General features: G+C 39.0%; 2 protein-coding genes across 7 annotated transcripts in view; one reads left to right on the top strand and one right to left on the bottom strand.

The window, feature by feature from the left end:
- Positions 1-52: 52 nt before the first annotated feature.
- LOC131548412 (uncharacterized) lies at positions 53-5,774 on the top strand. The gene is made up of 2 exons (XM_058789678.1): positions 53-1,503; positions 3,119-5,774. The coding sequence occupies exons 1-2, from the start codon at positions 478-480 to the stop codon at positions 3,188-3,190; spliced, it is 1,098 nt and encodes a 365-aa protein (XP_058645661.1). The 5' UTR covers positions 53-477; the 3' UTR covers positions 3,191-5,774.
- The window catches only part of cux1a (cut-like homeobox 1a), a 122,444-nt gene continuing 107,161 nt past the window's right edge, over positions 2,999-18,281 (bottom strand). For 5 of the 6 annotated variants that reach the window (XM_058789669.1, XM_058789672.1, XM_058789670.1 and 2 more), the window contains 4 exons: positions 17,437-17,715; positions 12,699-12,887; positions 9,215-9,509; positions 2,999-8,076 (listed from right to left, as the gene is read on the bottom strand). In XM_058789669.1, coding sequence (XP_058645652.1) covers positions 7,638-8,076; positions 9,215-9,509; positions 12,699-12,887; positions 17,437-17,715 — 1,202 coding nt within the window. In that variant the 3' untranslated portion in view covers positions 2,999-7,637. The remainder of the gene's footprint in view (positions 8,077-9,214; positions 9,510-12,698; positions 12,888-17,436; positions 17,716-18,281) is intronic. The other variant, XM_058789675.1, reaches the window with a different exon arrangement.

Below are 18,281 nucleotides of genomic sequence, written 5' to 3'. Positions count from 1 at the left end.
TAAAAACTGAAACGGAAGTGAAACAAGTAGTAGGAAAGAGGAGAAATAAAAAGCGATACTTATTATATAGCATACAATATGTATTTTATTCAGTTATGAATTGAGTGGTTCCAGAATAGTTTTAGTATTTGGCAAGCAGAATGACTTAAGTCTGTGGCCCCATTAATGTAATAACATGGATAATGTTCATTTTAACTGAACATAATTTTAATAGAGCCTTTAATTTAAATCAGTTTCAAAAACCAAGAAAACTAGGTTTCATTTTTTGAACATTTCAAACTACAGAAGGAACTGAATTTTTAGGAATGACCAGTATCTGCACGGTTTATTATGTAATCATTATAATGCACCAACAACCTTAAGCGCCCCACCAATCTCTTGCCTGGAAATATTCTTCTCGCACGGCATTGGCCAAAATTCACTCAACTTGCAAAGAAGCTCAATTCTGATTGGTCAATTTGCCTTGAGCGGAAACAGATGATGCACTTTTCAGTTGATCTCTGCGCAATGGCGGAGGTCAGACTGCGGTTCGGGAGAGGGGCTAACAAGCTTTTAAAACCGCAAAATCTCCCGCTTTTGGATAAAGACGGTAAGCCGGTTTCAGCGGCAGCTTTAATAAATTCGCCTCAGCTCTGTGAGATTCGAAATGAAGCAGCTAAAAGACCGGCAGCTCTGGAGACTCCAAAAGGGACTGTAAACACACCTTTTACCGGTGCTTGTGGCGATGCAGACCGCGTGAAAGTGCCGCTGGACCTCCATTCTGGAAATGTTAGTAACATTACATGGACTGAGCGCCATGGTTTGAAATCTAAGGCATCTCCAGTCCATGTGTGCTCCTGGAGGAGCTCGTGTTTGGGAAGTCATGGAAAACTCCCTCTCCTGTCCAGCCATACTGGCACACACTTTAAGCGCCAGCTAAGGAGCTCCATCTATAAAAAGACTCTTTATGGACCTCCAAATGATTATTTATGGCAGTTTATCTCTTTAACAAGAGCTTATAGTGGCACACAGGCTAAAGGCAGTCCGTTGTACAAATCAAAGTCTGCTTATTATGATATTTTGGAAGTTTCTCCAACCGCCACGCACACACAAATCAAGACTGCTTACTATAAGCAGTCTTTCATATATCATCCAGACAAGAACGCAGGGAGCGAGGACGCCGCGTTCAAGTTCTCTCAGATCAGCGAGGCGTACAATGTCCTGGGCAGTAAAGCTCTGAGGAGGAAATACGACCGTGGGATCCTGAGTCAAGCAGACCTGCTGGGAACCAGCAGACCCACCGGCAGAGAGAGTCCAGCATCAGGACAGCAGAGCAGAACCCGTCACTCCCCATCTGTTGGAGTCACCCAGCAGGACATCTTCGACTTTGATGCCTTCATCAGATCCCACTATGGAGAACAGCTTAAGAGAGAGCAGGAGATCCGGCAGCGCAGAGAAGAGATCATGAGGAAGGAGGAGGAGCAGGTTGAGGATCTGAAACTGGGCAGGATGAAGGAGATCACCGTAGGGCTCATGTTGGCTATGGCAGTAATGATCTTATTTAGCCTGAAGTCTAGCAAGTGAGGAAGATACAGGGATACTTGAAGCATATCTCACTTTAACCAACAAAAACCAAAAAAAGTGCCAACACACAAACATATTGTACGGATATGTCATATTTACCTTTTCCCTCCAGATGTTTCCACGAACCCTACTTCAGTAAAATTATAACTGATATACTCTGCATTTTTAGATTTTCAAAAAACTTTTATTAGCTTGTTTACCCGTGGGGACCTCAATTTAGGTCCTCACCGTGACACGAGTCCCCATGAGTCTGTGTGTATTCAGGTTTAAGTCCCCACGCGAATAGAAAAACAGGTACACAAACACACACATATATATATAGAGAGAGAGAGAGAGAGAGACTAAATAAGTTGTTTTTTGTTTTGCAAAACCATTTCCTAATATATACCCCTTATGTAAATCAGTTATAATTTTACTCTACTAAAAAGAAAAACATTGGTACTAATAAAAACATCACAACTCTATACAGCATTTTATTAGAATAGTCTAAATCAGTCTTATTTTATTTTTAATATATACACAATATTTGAAAATGAAACAAAACATATTACTCACATCCCCAGTCTTGTTTTATTTTTTATATTATTAACAGGACTCAGCTATTTGAATAAGATCCTGTATAGATTTGATTGTATTTGTGTATAAAACAAGACTGATTCAGAAGATTTGATCCTAAATGTTTTAGTTTCATTTCTAAGGTAATATGATATCTGAAAATGGTTTATCTATCATAATGGATGCCATTGTAGCGATATAATTGTGTGTTCTACCTCATCTGTTAAACTGTATTCAAAGTAATTGTGTAGATATGGAGCATAAGCATTTAAACTGCTAGTGAACACTGATGGCATTAGGGCCTTGGTAAAAAAAAATAGGCCCTGGTTTATTATTATTATTTGTCTGGCTTCACTTCACCTGAGCCCCTAATTTAAGTTTTAGTGTACAAAATAAATGTCTATCACTTGAAAGTAAATTAGTGTAATTTAGTCACTTGGAAGAATGGTGGAAATGTTCTGGAGCCGTGGTTGGCTAACTGTTAAGGGTGGAGGCTGTTAACACAAGCTGTGGGTTCAATCTGAAATTGAAATGGTTATGGAGATATAGTGAAATTACAATAATTCATTTTAAATGTGCCTTCTGGTTATTTAAACACGTATGGCTGTGGAAAGAAAATAAATTATTCAAAATATTTCAGTAACCGTCTCCTGTTTGCGTGGAAGTGTGGTATTTCTAGCAGTACATGTTTATTTTTGAAACCTTTGTGTGTGTTGTAGTTTCATTTGGCCCCTTAAAATGTCCCCATAACAGATATGTGCGCATATATAACTGTTGTAGTCATGAAAACATTTACACATCATGCAAACGATGTAGTTTGCACATGGCTTCAAATTCCTGGCATCAGAAATACTCAAATAAATGCAGAGTACAGTGGTAATGTGTTTGTACAAAAGATATTTACTTCAGTTAATACACCTATGGTGGTAATGAGGAATAATAATAATAATAATAATAATGAATTTCAAACAGTGATATTGCTTTTTTCATTTTGGATTAGAACTGTAACAGCGCTGGGAACAGAATACAAGACTACATGATGATACACAAAGGAAAAAACCAACCAAACTAAATACATATCAAGAGAACAAAGTGGAAGAGTCTTTATTCAGGTAAAATGGAGGATTCAGCTCCATCTTGTGGTTCAAAACCATGACACATAGAAAAATAAACCATACAACTGTCGTTAGCAGGTGTAAGAGGGAAAGTGTCACCAACAAACTAATGGACAAAAGGACTGTGCTAAACCGAGGTTCTACCTGAGCTTTGAGAGACCTAAGGAGAATCTATAGGATACCAGCTTGTGTTGGGAGCTGCCTGTCATATTTCATTACAAGGCTTCATATTACCCATATTACAGCATACAGAGCAACAACAGAGAGAGATAAAGATCTGAACGTCATGATCAAGACATCCCATTTCCAAAGGTTGTTGGTCGAAATGAATCGTGATAACTTGGTTAAAGTGTTGCTCTCGCTGAGACAGATGTATAATCGTCGTGCTCGCCTCACATGTAACACAACTACACAACTTTAAAAACAAAACAAACAAAAAAAAACAAAAAAAGAGAAAAAATCTCCATCTGGGATACAATGAAACAAACTGTGGCTGTTCAGAACATACTGTCTCAGGTGAAGAAAGAACATACTGTCTCAGGAAGTGACGTACGTGTGAGGGAATAAACGAGGTAACAATGATGACATCACTAACGAACTAAGCTACGGACGAATATCTACATTAATGCTACTCGTGACTACCAATGTAATATCAATAATGATGATCTTTTTTTGTTGCTTTGTTTTTCTTTTTTTCTTTTTTTGTCTTTTTCTTAAGAAATCATATAAACGTGCTGTCTGTGCAGTCGTATGTTGATGTGTTATTTAGTCATCTGCAATACTTTCCATAGAAAAATATTTGCAAAAAGCAGAGAAAAAGTGCTGGACATCTGCATCGAGAATCGTCTGGAGACTCTAAGTGTTCTTCTAAGTGTTTCATGCCATGATATCAACAGTACGGTTACGGTTTCAGTCAGTGAGAACGTGACAGACATAAAAAAGCGTCTTTAATATAGACCAGATCTGAATGTGCTCCTAAACGTGTGTTTTTCTTCGTATGTGTTCAATTGAAATCACATATTCGTGATCAGAAAAGAGTCTTTACAAGTTGATTTGTCTGGTCTGACAATTTGGTCCACACTACAGTATAGTCTACAAATCATTTCAAGAGTTTCCACATGCCAGATCCATCTGTTTGAACTTCCTCCAGCATGGTCAAAAAACATCTAATGAATGCCTAGAAATGATTCAAACGACATTTGGGACAAAGAAATGTGAAGTTAACCGATCGAAATTGCCATTGTAAAAACTTTGGTTTTTTTTTAATAACCAAGCCTGAATCCTGGGACAGCTGTTTTCTCTCAGATAAAACAATACAGACACCCTAAAGTACAGAAAATTTATGACCTGAGACTAGATGAGACCTTATTATTAAACTTGCTGGCGAAAATTTCTAAAACGTGGTATGATCTGACACGCGATACTTCCAATCGCTTATTTGGAATGAAGACGACGCGATTATAATAGCGAACAGTTTTCAGTGAAGGCACTCCAATGTTAGACGTGGAGAGAAAGTTCGAGAAACAGTCACGGGCTTTCGACGTATTATTCGTATATTCCGATAAAAACATTGGTTCATGAAGTATCTCTCTGTGCTTTCGTTAGGTTAGGTCTTCAAGAGACAAATTTGATTTGAATCATTCATTGGCACACATAAAAAAGGCCAAAGGTAGTTTTAAGCCGACGTTGTTCTTTAAGATTCGTCGGCGTAAATTTTAACGCAACCGAACCACATCAAGCGAATTTCATTCCCACTAAAAAAATAAAATAAAAAGTCCAATTCCTCAAGGTGCAGCTCAAAGCGACAGCTAATTTCAGTGACGTTAACTACCAGTTGTTCACTGGCTCATTATAGCAACTAAACTTGATTGCGATTTATAAACGTAGGTAATCTCAGGACGTTCGCAGGTTAATTAATTACCTGAAAACCCAATTCAAGAGCATCAATCGGTTTGCCTTTGTAGAGTGAATACAACCAAACGCAGTTCATCTTGAATTGTCATCTTTAAAAATTGTTAAAACATCTAAAATGCGTACTAATTAAAATCATTAATGCAATACATAGAATTCTGCTTCCTTTGTCAATGTAGTAACTGTTCATCCAGCTCACTAACAGAGTAAAATATATGAAAAAAAATGAAAAAAAAAAAGATAATCTTCAGAATTAATCAATGGACATGTATCAAAAGTACATCATTTAAATGTAATCCAATACTGCCGGCAGTCTATTAGTCTAAAAATATGTAACCTGACCTTTTATAGTCCCTTCCATTACAAAAAAAAAGAACACGTATAACAATATAAGACATCAATATGTAAAAGACAGCATCTATAAATAAGCAAACCACACCAACAAACAAAAAAATATCTACCATTAGTTTATGCGTGTAAATAAAAAGAACTTAAATGTACTATGTGATATGCTGCAGGACTGCTAAATAGCTTAGGGACGTGAGGAGGTGTTTGCTTCCACTGCCTGTGGCGAGTAGTAGTAGTAATATACAAATATAAATCGCTCTTGTCAACAATCACACACACACAAACACCCTCACACTCAAGGTTCACACGCAGACGAGCGCGTGGCACCACCGATCTGCGCTTTCGTTCACAAAATCAACTGCATACAATGACACAAGGGCCGGAGGTGAAAGGTGAGCAGGTTTCGAAAGGTGTTTCAGGAGAGAAAGAACGTTTCTACAGAGGTGCCGAGTCCTTGCCGCGTCCTCTGACGCGCGAGTGTAGAGATTCACCTCAGGTTGCTAACGTTAAAAGAGCTTTTCATTCACAATCTACATATTTTCCTCTTTTTTTTTTTTTTTTAAATGTGTTAAACAAGAAATGTAGATGAAAATGTGTCCGAGTCCTCCGTCATATACAGTATGAAGAAAAAACAAAACAAGTCCGTTTCGTAAGGAGTTTTTCCAGTCGTCTCGGAGGACAGATGCGTGCCGTGAACGTACTCGGTAATGTTGCGGACGCCACGAAAAGCTTGTATATGGTTGGGTGAACAGTGAATGGAGAAGCTGGTGAAAAACCTGAAGTTTCGAGTTTGTACGAGAGCGAGCGGTTAGGTGGGTTTCCCCCCGCACTCAGCGTCCGGTACCCTGGTGCTGAGGACCAGCCCATACAGTGCAGTGGCCCACGGCCACACCATAGAATTAGAATTTATAACACCTTAGATATTGGATTAGAATTGTAATTCTATGGGCCCAAACCGCCCAACTTGGTTAGAGGTCTCTGATGTATGGTTCTATTATAAGAGGATAAAAATCAGGCTTGTTCATTCTCTTTAAAAAATATCTTGTCAGGAATATTTACTCAAAGTACTGTACAAATCCTTTTTTTCTTCTTCACTATCTGTCTTTGTTTTGGCCTAAAATGACGTTTATTATTAAACAAGACCTCCGCGGGCTTCAAAACGCAAGTCGCGGAGGCGATTAAAGCTATGGAAAAAAAAAAAACGAGCGCTACCATTACAAGAGACCTAAATAACGATAAAAATTGACACTTAGCTATCGAGTTACGAAATTACTCCCGTCTCCCATTTGCGTCGACCTTACAACTACAGTATGAATTTTTGCGTGATCGTGGATTCTTATTTACGACGATAATTTTTCGTTCGCATGATTTTTTTTTCTCTTTTAGGCCGTTGGCGTGTAAAATCAAAAGGAGTGCTGTTTAGAGTCAACTGACTGTGCAATCTCTCGGTGGCAACTTAATTGCTATAAAAAGGATTTTCTTCTCGCATCGGAGAAGCTTCCGAACTGTGAAAATAATGCGGGTTCCATTACGCTGGAATCCATTGCGTACTAGAGTTGCATAGCCATTGGATGGCCTCCTCTGGGGTAGGGAGGGAGAGGCAGGTGGGACGGTGCACCCGTGTTCCTTCAGCCAACACTTGCTTTTAAATGCTTGACTTTTGGTTTGAAACCGGTTCGAACTAGTCTCTGCTGACGGCCGAAGCATACGTGATACAAAAGAGGAAACTCCCAAGACTCTTGAGAACTGATAAATTATTGTAACAGTTATTCAGCTTGTTGGTGAGAAGGTCTCTATTAGAAACAGAGACACTGTGATATCATAGTGTGTATTTGTTTTTTTGTGACTGTCGCCAGTCTCGAGAATATTTCGTGGGAACGCTCCCTCTCCTGTGCTTTTCAGTTTTGTGTCTTCACCATTAGCCAATGGTGTCACAGCCCTGTGGCCAGCAGGGCCGTTAAGTGCTTCACAAAATAAACAGACTAAAAACTTGTTTCCTTTTCTTGTTCTTGTCTCTGATAGCCCACTTCTAAACAGCGAATCGAAAACCCTTGGGTTAACCGGTGTTGTGTGTGCACCAGGCTTGGCCGGGTTAGCTCAGTGAGGGACAAAGTGAGAATAAAACGACAACAACATGGCGGCGCTTCAGAACTCCCATTCGTGAGGCTCGTCGCGGTTCGCCGCTTTCTCCAGCCTGTGGATGATGTTGTTGAGGTTGGCTGCTTTCTTCTTGCGCAGACTGCTGTCCTTTGGGTTTCGGCAGGGGGGCGCGGCGGCAGTGGATACGGACTCGGGGATGCCGAATAGGCTGTCTATGATGCCTCCTCGTGGCCTGCTGGTGCCCGAGGCGCAGGGGAACTCGGCCTCGCCCTCTTCGTCTCTGTGGCTGAGGCTGGGGCTCTCCAGGAAGCCCTTGCGCTCCTCGGAGCCGCTCGGTCGGCCCTCCGCAGTGCTGTCAGACTCGGTGCCGTCGCAGCTGTTGTCTCCTTCGCCCCCAGACTTCCCAGGCCGCGCTGAGGGGGAGCCGCCTTCCCCGGCCGCCGCTTGGATCTCTTCAATAAAGAGCTCTCGCCGGATACGGGATCTGCGGGAACAACGAACGAGACTTGTGAGAAAAGGAACAAAGGCAGTTGGACGTGTAAAGAGATAGTTCATCCAAAAATGAAAATTCTATCATTAATTACTCACCCTCATGTTGTTCCAAACCCGTAAGACCTTCGTTCAGAGTGTTCTGACCCTGCATAGACAGCAACGCAACTGACACGTTCAAGGCCCAGAAAGGTAGCAAGGACATCAAGGAAATCGTGTTTTTGTTTTTTTATACACAAAAAGTAGCTTTGTAACTATTCACTGACTATTTTAAAGATGTCCTTGCTACCTTTCTGGGCCTTGAACGTGTCAGTTCCATTGCTGTCTATGCAGGGTCAGAAAGCGCTTGGATTTCATAAAAAATATCTTAATTTGTGTTCTGAAGATAAACAAAGATCTTACAGGTTTGGAACGACATGAGGGTGAGTAATTAATGACAGAACTTTCATTTTTGGGTGAACTATCCCTTAAGCTAAAGTCCAAAGTATACTTGGGTTTTATTCGTACGTTAGGGTATAGGTACAGTGCCAGAGCCTAATTTCTTCATCAGCACAATATGCATGTACCGTAGGCATGTAGCCCAATTTTTCTAAGCACAGAAGAACAAACAAAGAAGCCGAGGGCGAGTTCCTCAGCACCTTATACTGTGGCTTTTTGAATAAGTTTGTCCACAAGGTGGCAACACTGGCCTGGCTCATTGTTTCACAGTCAGAAAAGAAACGAAGGAGACAGAACAAGAATAACAAACTACTGAAGAGGCAGCAACAACAACAGACAATGGTTTTATTGCAACAAAGTTGCCCAAACGGTTCATTTCATATTTCTTCTTAGTATGACGTCATAGTGCAACGAAACACTACCTCTGCAGAAGATCAACACCTACTTCTACATCACAGCCTCTTTAACCCCGCCCACCAATTTGAACATGGAATAGGAGGCAATAAACGAAGTTCCAGATCGCGTCAGTAAGACATTGTTTGTTTGCTTCATCACCGCGGATTCGTTTTTAAACAAAACACAGTTTAAAGCAGGCTTTTCAGACAGACTTAAAATGAAAGATGATGCAGTTCTGACTATGTTGAAGTCGCAACACACCGTTGTGAGTAACGTTAAGGGTTAAAGCTTCTCGGTACCTGTAGTTGTGGAACCAGTTGATGACCGTGCTGGTTTTGAGGTTTAGCTGGCTCGCTAGCTCCTCGATGGTTTTAGGGGAGGGGTAAGGCTTCTGCTGGTAGGCTCTCTTCAGAGCCTCCTTCTCTTCTGGAGCCAGCACCACACGGGGTTTCTTCAGCTGGGGCTGCTGCTGCTGCTGCTGCTGCTGCTGGGAGAGGTTTTGGGGGCTGGCGCCCTGAGTGAGGTCACTTCCTGACAGACCAGTCTCCAGCGAATGACTCTCACCGATGGAGCTGTGGCGCCTCTTCATGTAGGCTGGAAAACACATATGGAGAACAGCTGTAAATACAATCAGAGAATATACACACAAATAAGCAAATGTGTTCTGGGAAGTACGCTTCATGTGATTCACTAAACGGCAAATAAAAGTATTGGCCCATATTGATTGAACTGAATATTGGGGGCAATGTGATCCCTTCAGTGTCTATGTTGGTTTCTATCCTACTGAACAGCATGTGTTAGGTGCTGTAGATTAAATTACAGTCGATCAAATGCATGATTGCTGTATTTTTCTCTAGTCAGTAGGGGGCAGTCTTTGATTACAAATATTATTATTGCATCTTGAGGTCTTTGTAAGTTTGACTCATACATCAGCATTACAAAAGTAATAATTAAAAAAGACTTATTAAAAAAATCATCAAACAAAAGGGAGATTCACAAGGGCTAAACTATAAAATGACCTGATTATGTGAGAGCTTTCAAAGTTTTTGCATTTGTTGTACATTCGGTTTCTGTTTTGAGCATTGCTGTTTAACAAACTATGCTAATTTAAATAAAGCAATGAATCTTCATAACATGGGATGACATTTTTTACTAGTGAGTGAAATAATTTTCTTATAAAAGGTATTTATAACATAAGTAGCTGTCAAAAAGATATACTGTAAGTGTAAAAATTCCAGATATTGTCCTATTAAGAATTAGAAACAATTATTTGTTTTTGTTCGACAAGGGCACATACATTTGATAAAGTCACAGTAAAGACATTTATAATGTAACTAAAGATTCATTTTTCAAATAAATGCTGTTCTTATGAACTTTGCCTTCATCAAAGAATCCTTTAAAAATGTACCACTGTTTCCACAAAAATAAGCCGTATTCAGCATTGATAATAATAATAATACATGTTTCTTGAGCACCAGATCAGCATATTATAATCATTTCTGAAGGATCATGTGACACTGAAGACTGGAGTAATGGCTGCAGAAAATTCAGCTTTGCGTCACAGGATTAAATGACATTTTAAGATACATTAATATAGAAGACAGTTATTTTAAACTGGAATTATATCTCACAATATTGCAAATAAAAGTATTAGCGCTATTAAAAAATACTGTCATAAAACAGCAAATCTAAATTCCTGACCCAACTAGGCCCAAATATTCTCAAAACGCCAGGAATTCAAACAATTTACAGTTTAATGAAAACAAATTCCAGTACCAATAACACCGAGTTATCAGTATAACGTCTTTCTATTTTTCTTACATGAACACAAACAAGAGAGCAAGCACATTAATATCCTTTTTCTGATTAAAAAAGCTCAGTACAGCTAACTACACAGCTGCGTGTGAAATTTGTCATTTCCGCTGCGTTTCAGTGTCTGCTGAAGAGGAGCCTTTGGCAACAGCAATGGTAAAAGATTCCGCTGGTGGCCAAAACTCTCAGAACAAGGGCCAAGCAAGGCTAATTTGCTTTGTGCCTCTATCCAGCGTCGAGGTCAAATTCATACTCTTCTATGAAAAGCTAGAGCAAAAGACAGCGAGGTGGAGAGAGACAAAACAGAGAGAGAGAACATGACAGCAAAGCTGTTGCTTTCCGTCCCTGGCAAGCGCACAGTGAGCTTTAGGGGTAAATGGTAGAGCCAGTTTCACTCTAATGAGGAGGTCCCCCCGAGTTTCGCCCGCTCCGCGCGTGCACGAACCGCAAAGCCTGACTCACAACAAAACCATCATCGTCATCGTCACCCAGGGAGCACCAGTAATGTCACTTTTAGCCCAAGAGGAGTGTTAAACAGGCCTAATGACTCCAGGAATGTTCACTTGGCCTGCTGCAAGCTCGCAGGCGTACGGGCCCGGCGCTGGGTGCAGTGGACTTTAAGTAAGCCAGCCCCACAGAGCCGTCAGCCTGTCACAGCCGATCACAGAAATGACATCTCCCACCCTCATCAATCCAGACAGCGGAGCGACGAGCGGCCTCACAGAGCATGTGCGGCCTATTCGGCAGCCAGAGGACACATCTGGGCTATTAAAGAGGGAAAAAAAGAGCAATCAAACAGCCCATCAGGCCTCCCTCCGCCTGACCGCCTCGTCTCCGGCATCTCGCGCATCTCTTCACATTAAAGAGAGGCACGCTGACGAGAGGCAGCTTAAAGATTGTTTTCAGCAACTCCTGCGCCGGCTGGAATCAATACTGGATAAACACAATCGCACAGTTGGCGATAATTAGCAGGTGCTGCATGTAAATATGGACACATGACCAAGGTACTGACGATCTGCGAGGGCTGTGCATCAAAATACACAATTGTTGGGCTTTTTTCTGTTACTGGAAAAATGTGACATGACAATAATGAGAAATGTTTCTTGAGCACAAAATCAGCATAGTGTAATGATTTCTGAAAGACTGGAGTAATGATGCTGAAAATTCAGCTTTACCATCACAGGAATAAATTACATTTTCAAATATTTTAAATGATAAAATATTTCTCAATATTACTGTACCTTTCTGTATTTCTGATCAAATAAATGCAGCTTTGGTGAACAAAACAATAAATCTTACCAACCCCAAACTTTTGAAGCGTAATTCAGTGGTCTTTATGACACAAAATCTGATGTAACTGGCAGAAGCTGTTTGAATATAATACATCAATCATTTTATAAAAAACATTCGGGGGAAAAAACACATTATATAAGATATTTATTTTACAGTGGCTGCAATAGTTTTGCAGAACGACAAAAATAGTCAAAAAAGCACCATCTAGTTTTGTGTGAATGTGGCTGGATTGAGGTTTTGAAAACAAAATGTGGTGAGGACATTATCCTGCACCCTGGATACTGACGTTAACAGTTTCTGGTTTGAAACTAGCAGGTTTAAAGTGGCTAAAACCAATAAATCCATCCATGAGCCGCTTTTTCTTTACATGGAACAGTCTCAGAATCAGAACCAGCATTTTGTTAGTGAAAAAAAGCGGTCGAAAGGAAACTGGAAACGCAACCCAAATGAGCTTCATCGTCAAGTGAAAAAACCCCAACAAAAAACAAATAAAATTCCACACCAGACAGCCGTCTTTTAAACGTCCTGAAAAGACGTGCCAACTAAGCCGACACTGAACAAACTGTGAAGCACTTTAATAAACACTGAAATAAAAACATTCTGAAACAACACAGACAATTGCAAACAGGTGTTTGTTGGTGTGCAGCCAGACAGATGCCTTTAAAGGAGGGAGATTACCTTTCTTTTCCATCCGCTTCATGTCCATGAGCTTCTCCACGTTCCGCGGGTCGTTCAGCCACAGCTGCATGCGAACGAACGGCTCTCGACCCTTCAGACTGAGCTTGTGCCAGGGCTTGGGCCGAGCCAGCAGATCAGACACGGAGCCCTGCGTCAAACCCAGGATGCTCTCTCCAAACAGACGCTGACCTGTAGAGCGGACAAAACAATCGCGTTTGTCCAGGAGAGCTCATATGAATCAACGCTGGACAACCAGAAATGGTCCAAATACTTGTTAACAATTTATCGTTTTATTATTAACAAAAGTATTTTTGCGAAATGTTTCACATTAAACAAGCCACTTTTGTTATACAATGCAGGACATTTATACATTTTAACTACGTCGTAAGTCTCCAAAGACATTTTGAGGCCACTGTGGATAGATTTTCTTTATTATTATTAAAAAAAAAACATTTAGGAACAGGTTTTTATTGTATTGTGGCATCAAGTTTGATCAAACAAACTGATGATTTTGCTTTTAATCTCCACCTTTAAGAAGCTTTCAAACTGCTTTCATGGTTTGAGTAGCAAACACAAACAATCATATTCCTTTAGAAACCTTCACATGAGAATGTTGCCAATAAGCCATTTGTTTTTGTTATTCAATAGAAAACATTGATTCGTGTGTCTGAAGTGTCCAAATATGTTTTGAGGCCAGATACATTTAATTTATTTAGGGCCAATATTATTGTTAAAAAAAACAAAGAGTTTGTAAGAACATGTTTTTATTGTGTTGTGGCATCAAAGTTTGATCAAACAAGCTCTGCTGATTTCGCTTTTAACCTCCACCTTTAAGACAAGGTGCTTTCAAACAGTTTTCATCGGCCGCTTAAGCTTTCAACGATTTTTTTTTCACTCCAAACAAAAGGCACCTGAATCCTCTTGACAATAACTGCGATCCGTCTATGTTCAAAAAGGAAATGTTCCCCAGAGTAAAACAAAAGCCTGCGATCCCAGAAGATTACTTCTCTCTCTCTCCCCACAGACTCGTATCAACACAGCTGTCTTTACATTCTGCACTTTATACAGGTCAATTCCACTACAGAGCACAACAAATCTTTGTTGCTCCCGAGACAAAAATCGCGTCGGGAAATGAGAATCTGCGAGATGAAAGAGACTGTCACAGTATCACGCTGAGGTATCGTCTGTGCGATATATCCGTATTCTCCTTTGTTTTATTGTGTGATCACATGAGTTTAAAAGAAGAAAGTGTGAACGCGAAGTTCACAAAGACAAAGTGTTTTCGGCCAATTCTCTTTTGAACATGAGGACAACGGATGGTGCGAGTTAAAACACGCGGTGAAGGAGAAAGTAGCTGTGTCCAGTGTGACATTCTCGTTCGACCTCTCATTAATTATGGTAGGGACATTGAGACAGTCGTAGTGGACGGCCATTAAGTGCTAAAGCAGGGCCAACCTGTCCTCCACCTGTCCTCTCATGTGGAGAGACATTATTATATGTATTGTCTCTCTAGGACAAAATACACCATGTACTATATCTAATAATGAGTAAAAAATGTATGGAATAATGGAAAGTAGCATTCAGAAGTCTGATTCATTTAGCAAATCAGTCCATTTAGATGAAACTCCATGACATTTCTAGTAGATTGTGGTTTACTAGATAAGGATTTTAATAAATCACTTTGACCAAATCGCTAATGAATTATTCAGACCATTTGGGAACCAGTTTGACTGATTTAAATGAACTGACTTGAAAAAAAAAAAAAATCACTCGGAAATCAAGCATTACTATGGTTTGTAAGCAAGTGAAGCAAGCATAAGTGTAAGCAAGTGTTAGCAAATATACATTTGTGCAGAAATAAGTTTTTTATGCCTGACCGCAAATACCACTAAAACGTATATTAACATTTTTAAATATATAATTCTTAAATATTTTTAAGTTATTAAAAATTCTTAAAATGTATTTTTAAAAATATTTTAAATAGATTATTTTATAATTTATATATAAAAATGATCAAATAAATTAACAAAACATGGCATCAAAAACATAACAAAAATAGTAAAAACTGCAGAATGCTCCACCAGTCAACCATGACCATTTCTATAGTGTTCAAAAGTTTGGGATAAGCAAGATTTTTTATGTTTTTTTAAAGAAGTATCTTTTGCTCATCAAGGCTGCATTTATTTGAACAAGAATAGAGGGGAAAAAAAATTGAAATATTATTACAATTTAAAACAACAGTTTTCTATTTTATTATACTTTAAAATATCATTTATTCTTGTGATGCAAAGCTGAATTTTCATCAGCCATTACTCCAGTCTTCAGTTTCACATGATCCCTGAGAAATCATTCAGATTTTTCAATATGCTGATTTATTATGTTGGAAACAGTTGTGCTGCTTAATATTATATATATATATATATATATATATATATATATATATATATATATATATATATATATATATATATATATATACACACACACACACACACACACACACACACATATATATATATACATACACACAAACACTTACATATACATACACACACACACATACAGTCATGGCCAAAAATATCGGCACCCTTGGTAAATATGATCAAAGAAGGCTGTGAAAATTAATCTGCATTGTTACTCCTTTTGATCTTTTATTTTAAAAATTCACAAAAATCTAACCTTTCATTCGATAATAAGAATTTAAAATGGGGAAATATCATTATGAAATAAATGTTTTCTCTAATACCCGTTGGACACAATTATTGGCACCCCTAGAAATTCTTATGAGTAAAATATCTCTGAAGTATATTCCCATTCATATTCACAATTTTGAGCACTCCAGGGTGATTATGAATATGAAATTATTCAGCCATGGCTTCCTGTTTCACAGAAATATAAATAGGAGGAAAACAAAGCCCAAATTCCTTAATCATCCATCACAATGAGAAAACCAAAGAATATATTTCTGATGTGCAGCAAAAGATAATTGAGCTTCACAAATTAGTGAAGTGGATTTAAGAAAAGAGCTAGAGCAGTGAAAATTCCCATTTCCACCATCAGGGCAATAATTAAGTATTTCCAATCAACATAAAATGTTACGAAACTGCCTGGAAGAGGACGTGTGTCTATATCGTCCTAATGCACGGTGAGAAGGAGAGTTTGAGTGGCTAAAGACTCTCAAAGGACCACAGCTGGAGAATTGCAGAAAATAGTTGAGTCTCGGGGTCAGAAAACCTTTAAATAAATTGTCAAACAGCAGCTACATCACTACATGTTGTTTGGGAGGGTTTCAAGACAAATTCTCCTCGCTCATCCAAAAACAAACTCCAGCATATTCAGTTATCAAACACGACTGGAACTTCAGATAGCACTGGCTTCTATGGTCAGATGAAACTAAAAAATTATTTGGAGAACACAGGGATAAAAACTACCCCATGTGTACAATGAAATATACTGCTGTATTTTTGATGTTGTGGGCCTATATTTCTGCTGGAGGTCCTGGACAGCTTGTTTAGACGCATGGCATCATGGATTCTATCAAATACTAACAGATAAAAAAATCAATAAGTGACTGACTCTGTTAGAAATCTTATAATGGGCCATGTTTGGATCTTCCAACCGGACAATAATCCAAACACAAACCTCAAAAACAACACAAAAATAGATCACTGAGCACAAAACCAAGCTTCTGCTGGCCATTCCAGTCCTCTGACCTGAACCCTAGAGAAAATGAGTGGTGAACTGAAGAAGCACCAACATGGAGCTGGGAATCTAAAGGGTCTGGAGTGATTCTGGATGAAGGAATGGTCTCTGATCTCTTGTCAGGTGTCCTCTAACCTCATCAGGCATTATAGGAGAAAATTTAGAGCTGTTAAACTGGCAAATGGAGGTTTCAAAAAGTATTGAATAAAAGGGTTCTGTTCATTGTGGCCAATGTGTATTAGAGAAAAACATTTATTTCATAATGATATTTCCCCCCATTTTAAATTCTTATCCAATGAAAGGTTAGAGTTTTTTGAATTTTTAATAAAAGATCAAAAGGATTAACAACGCAGATTAATTTTCACAGCCTTCTTTGATCATATTTACCAAGGGTGCCGATATTTTTGGCCATGACTGTATATATATATTAGTGCTGTCAAACGATTAATCGCGATTAATCGCATCCAAAATAAAAGTCTTTGTTTACATAATATATGTGTGTGTACTGTGTATATTTATTATGTATAGATAAAGACACACTCATACAGTATATTTTTAGAAAATATTTACAGAATTTAAATTTATTTAATATACAAATATAACATTTTTCTTAAATATACACTTGCATGTGTGTCTATTTAAATATACATAATAAATATACACAGTACACACACATATATTATGTAAACAAAAACCTTTATTTTGGATGCGAACCTGTGATACTTTTTTTTAGGATTCTTTGATGAATAAAAAGTTAAAAAGAACAGCATATTCAAAATAAAGATATTTTCTAACAATATGTCTTTACTATCACTTTTTATCAGTTTAATACATCCTGAACAGAAGTATTCGTTTATTTAAATTCTTAAAAAAAAAATACTGATCCTAAACTTTTGAACGGCAGTGTAGATGACAAATTTTTCAGAACGGTAGCTTCATTTTAGCTAAACTGCTTGAAATTATCGAGTCGATTGCAGCTAGTCCATATTTCGTTCACTGAGGTACATTGGCCACCACTGTTTTTTAACTCACTCACCGAGGTTGTTATCTGTTAGAACTTCTTTCACTTTCTTCGTGATGGCGTAGGTGTCCAGCTCGGGCGACATCGCTACCATCTCTTGTATGCTGAGCCCCGAGTGTCCCGGCACAGGTAACGGTAGAGGCGTGCCGGGCTGGGACTCGGAAGTTTCGCTGGGCTCCTGGATGGACGCTCGGCACATCTGCTCCTCCTGCTGGCTTTTAACAGACTCCTCAGCCGAACTCAAAGGGGATTCTGGGGCAGGACTGCAGCTGGCTGAGGTCTTCGGAGTAATCTCTATGGAAACGAGAGGAACAGAATTAAGATGTTGTGCCAATGCAGCACGTGACCTCGTCCGTTGGTTAGGCATTACTTATCGACAGAAGGCCCGAACGAAGATCTGTCTAAATATGGAGCGAGTAGCCAATGAAACCGTAACCCCAACCAAGGTCTTCCTGCTCAGCAACAGGAAGTGATGGACAGTGACAGATGCATCATGTCATGCCAAGTCACAGCTTCTCTTGAAGCATAATGAGACAAATAAATTAACGAGGAAGAGAGACAAACACGTTTGGTGTTCTGAAAATTAATATGGTCTGTACCAAGATAGCTCCTCCAATAATACGCATTTCTGTGTTTAAAGGGACAGTTCACCCAAAGATAAAAATTCTGTCATAATTTACTCACCTTCATGTTGTTCCAAACCTGTATGACTTTCTTCTATGAAACAGAATTTTTTTTTTTTTTTTTGGAAGAATCTCCAAGCTGCAAGACCGAAATTACACTATCGTTCAAAGGTGGGATCAGCTCAGTTTTTTTTATTTTTAATGAATACTTTCATTCAGCAAGGATGCACTAAATTG

This window comes from Onychostoma macrolepis, chromosome 10 (genome assembly GCF_012432095.1).
Source record: "Onychostoma macrolepis isolate SWU-2019 chromosome 10, ASM1243209v1, whole genome shotgun sequence".
In the NCBI taxonomy this organism is placed as follows: Eukaryota; Metazoa; Chordata; class Actinopteri; order Cypriniformes; family Cyprinidae; genus Onychostoma; species Onychostoma macrolepis.
The sequence above is the reverse complement of the archived record's forward strand: the minus strand, read 5'-3'. Positions and strand labels throughout refer to the sequence as shown.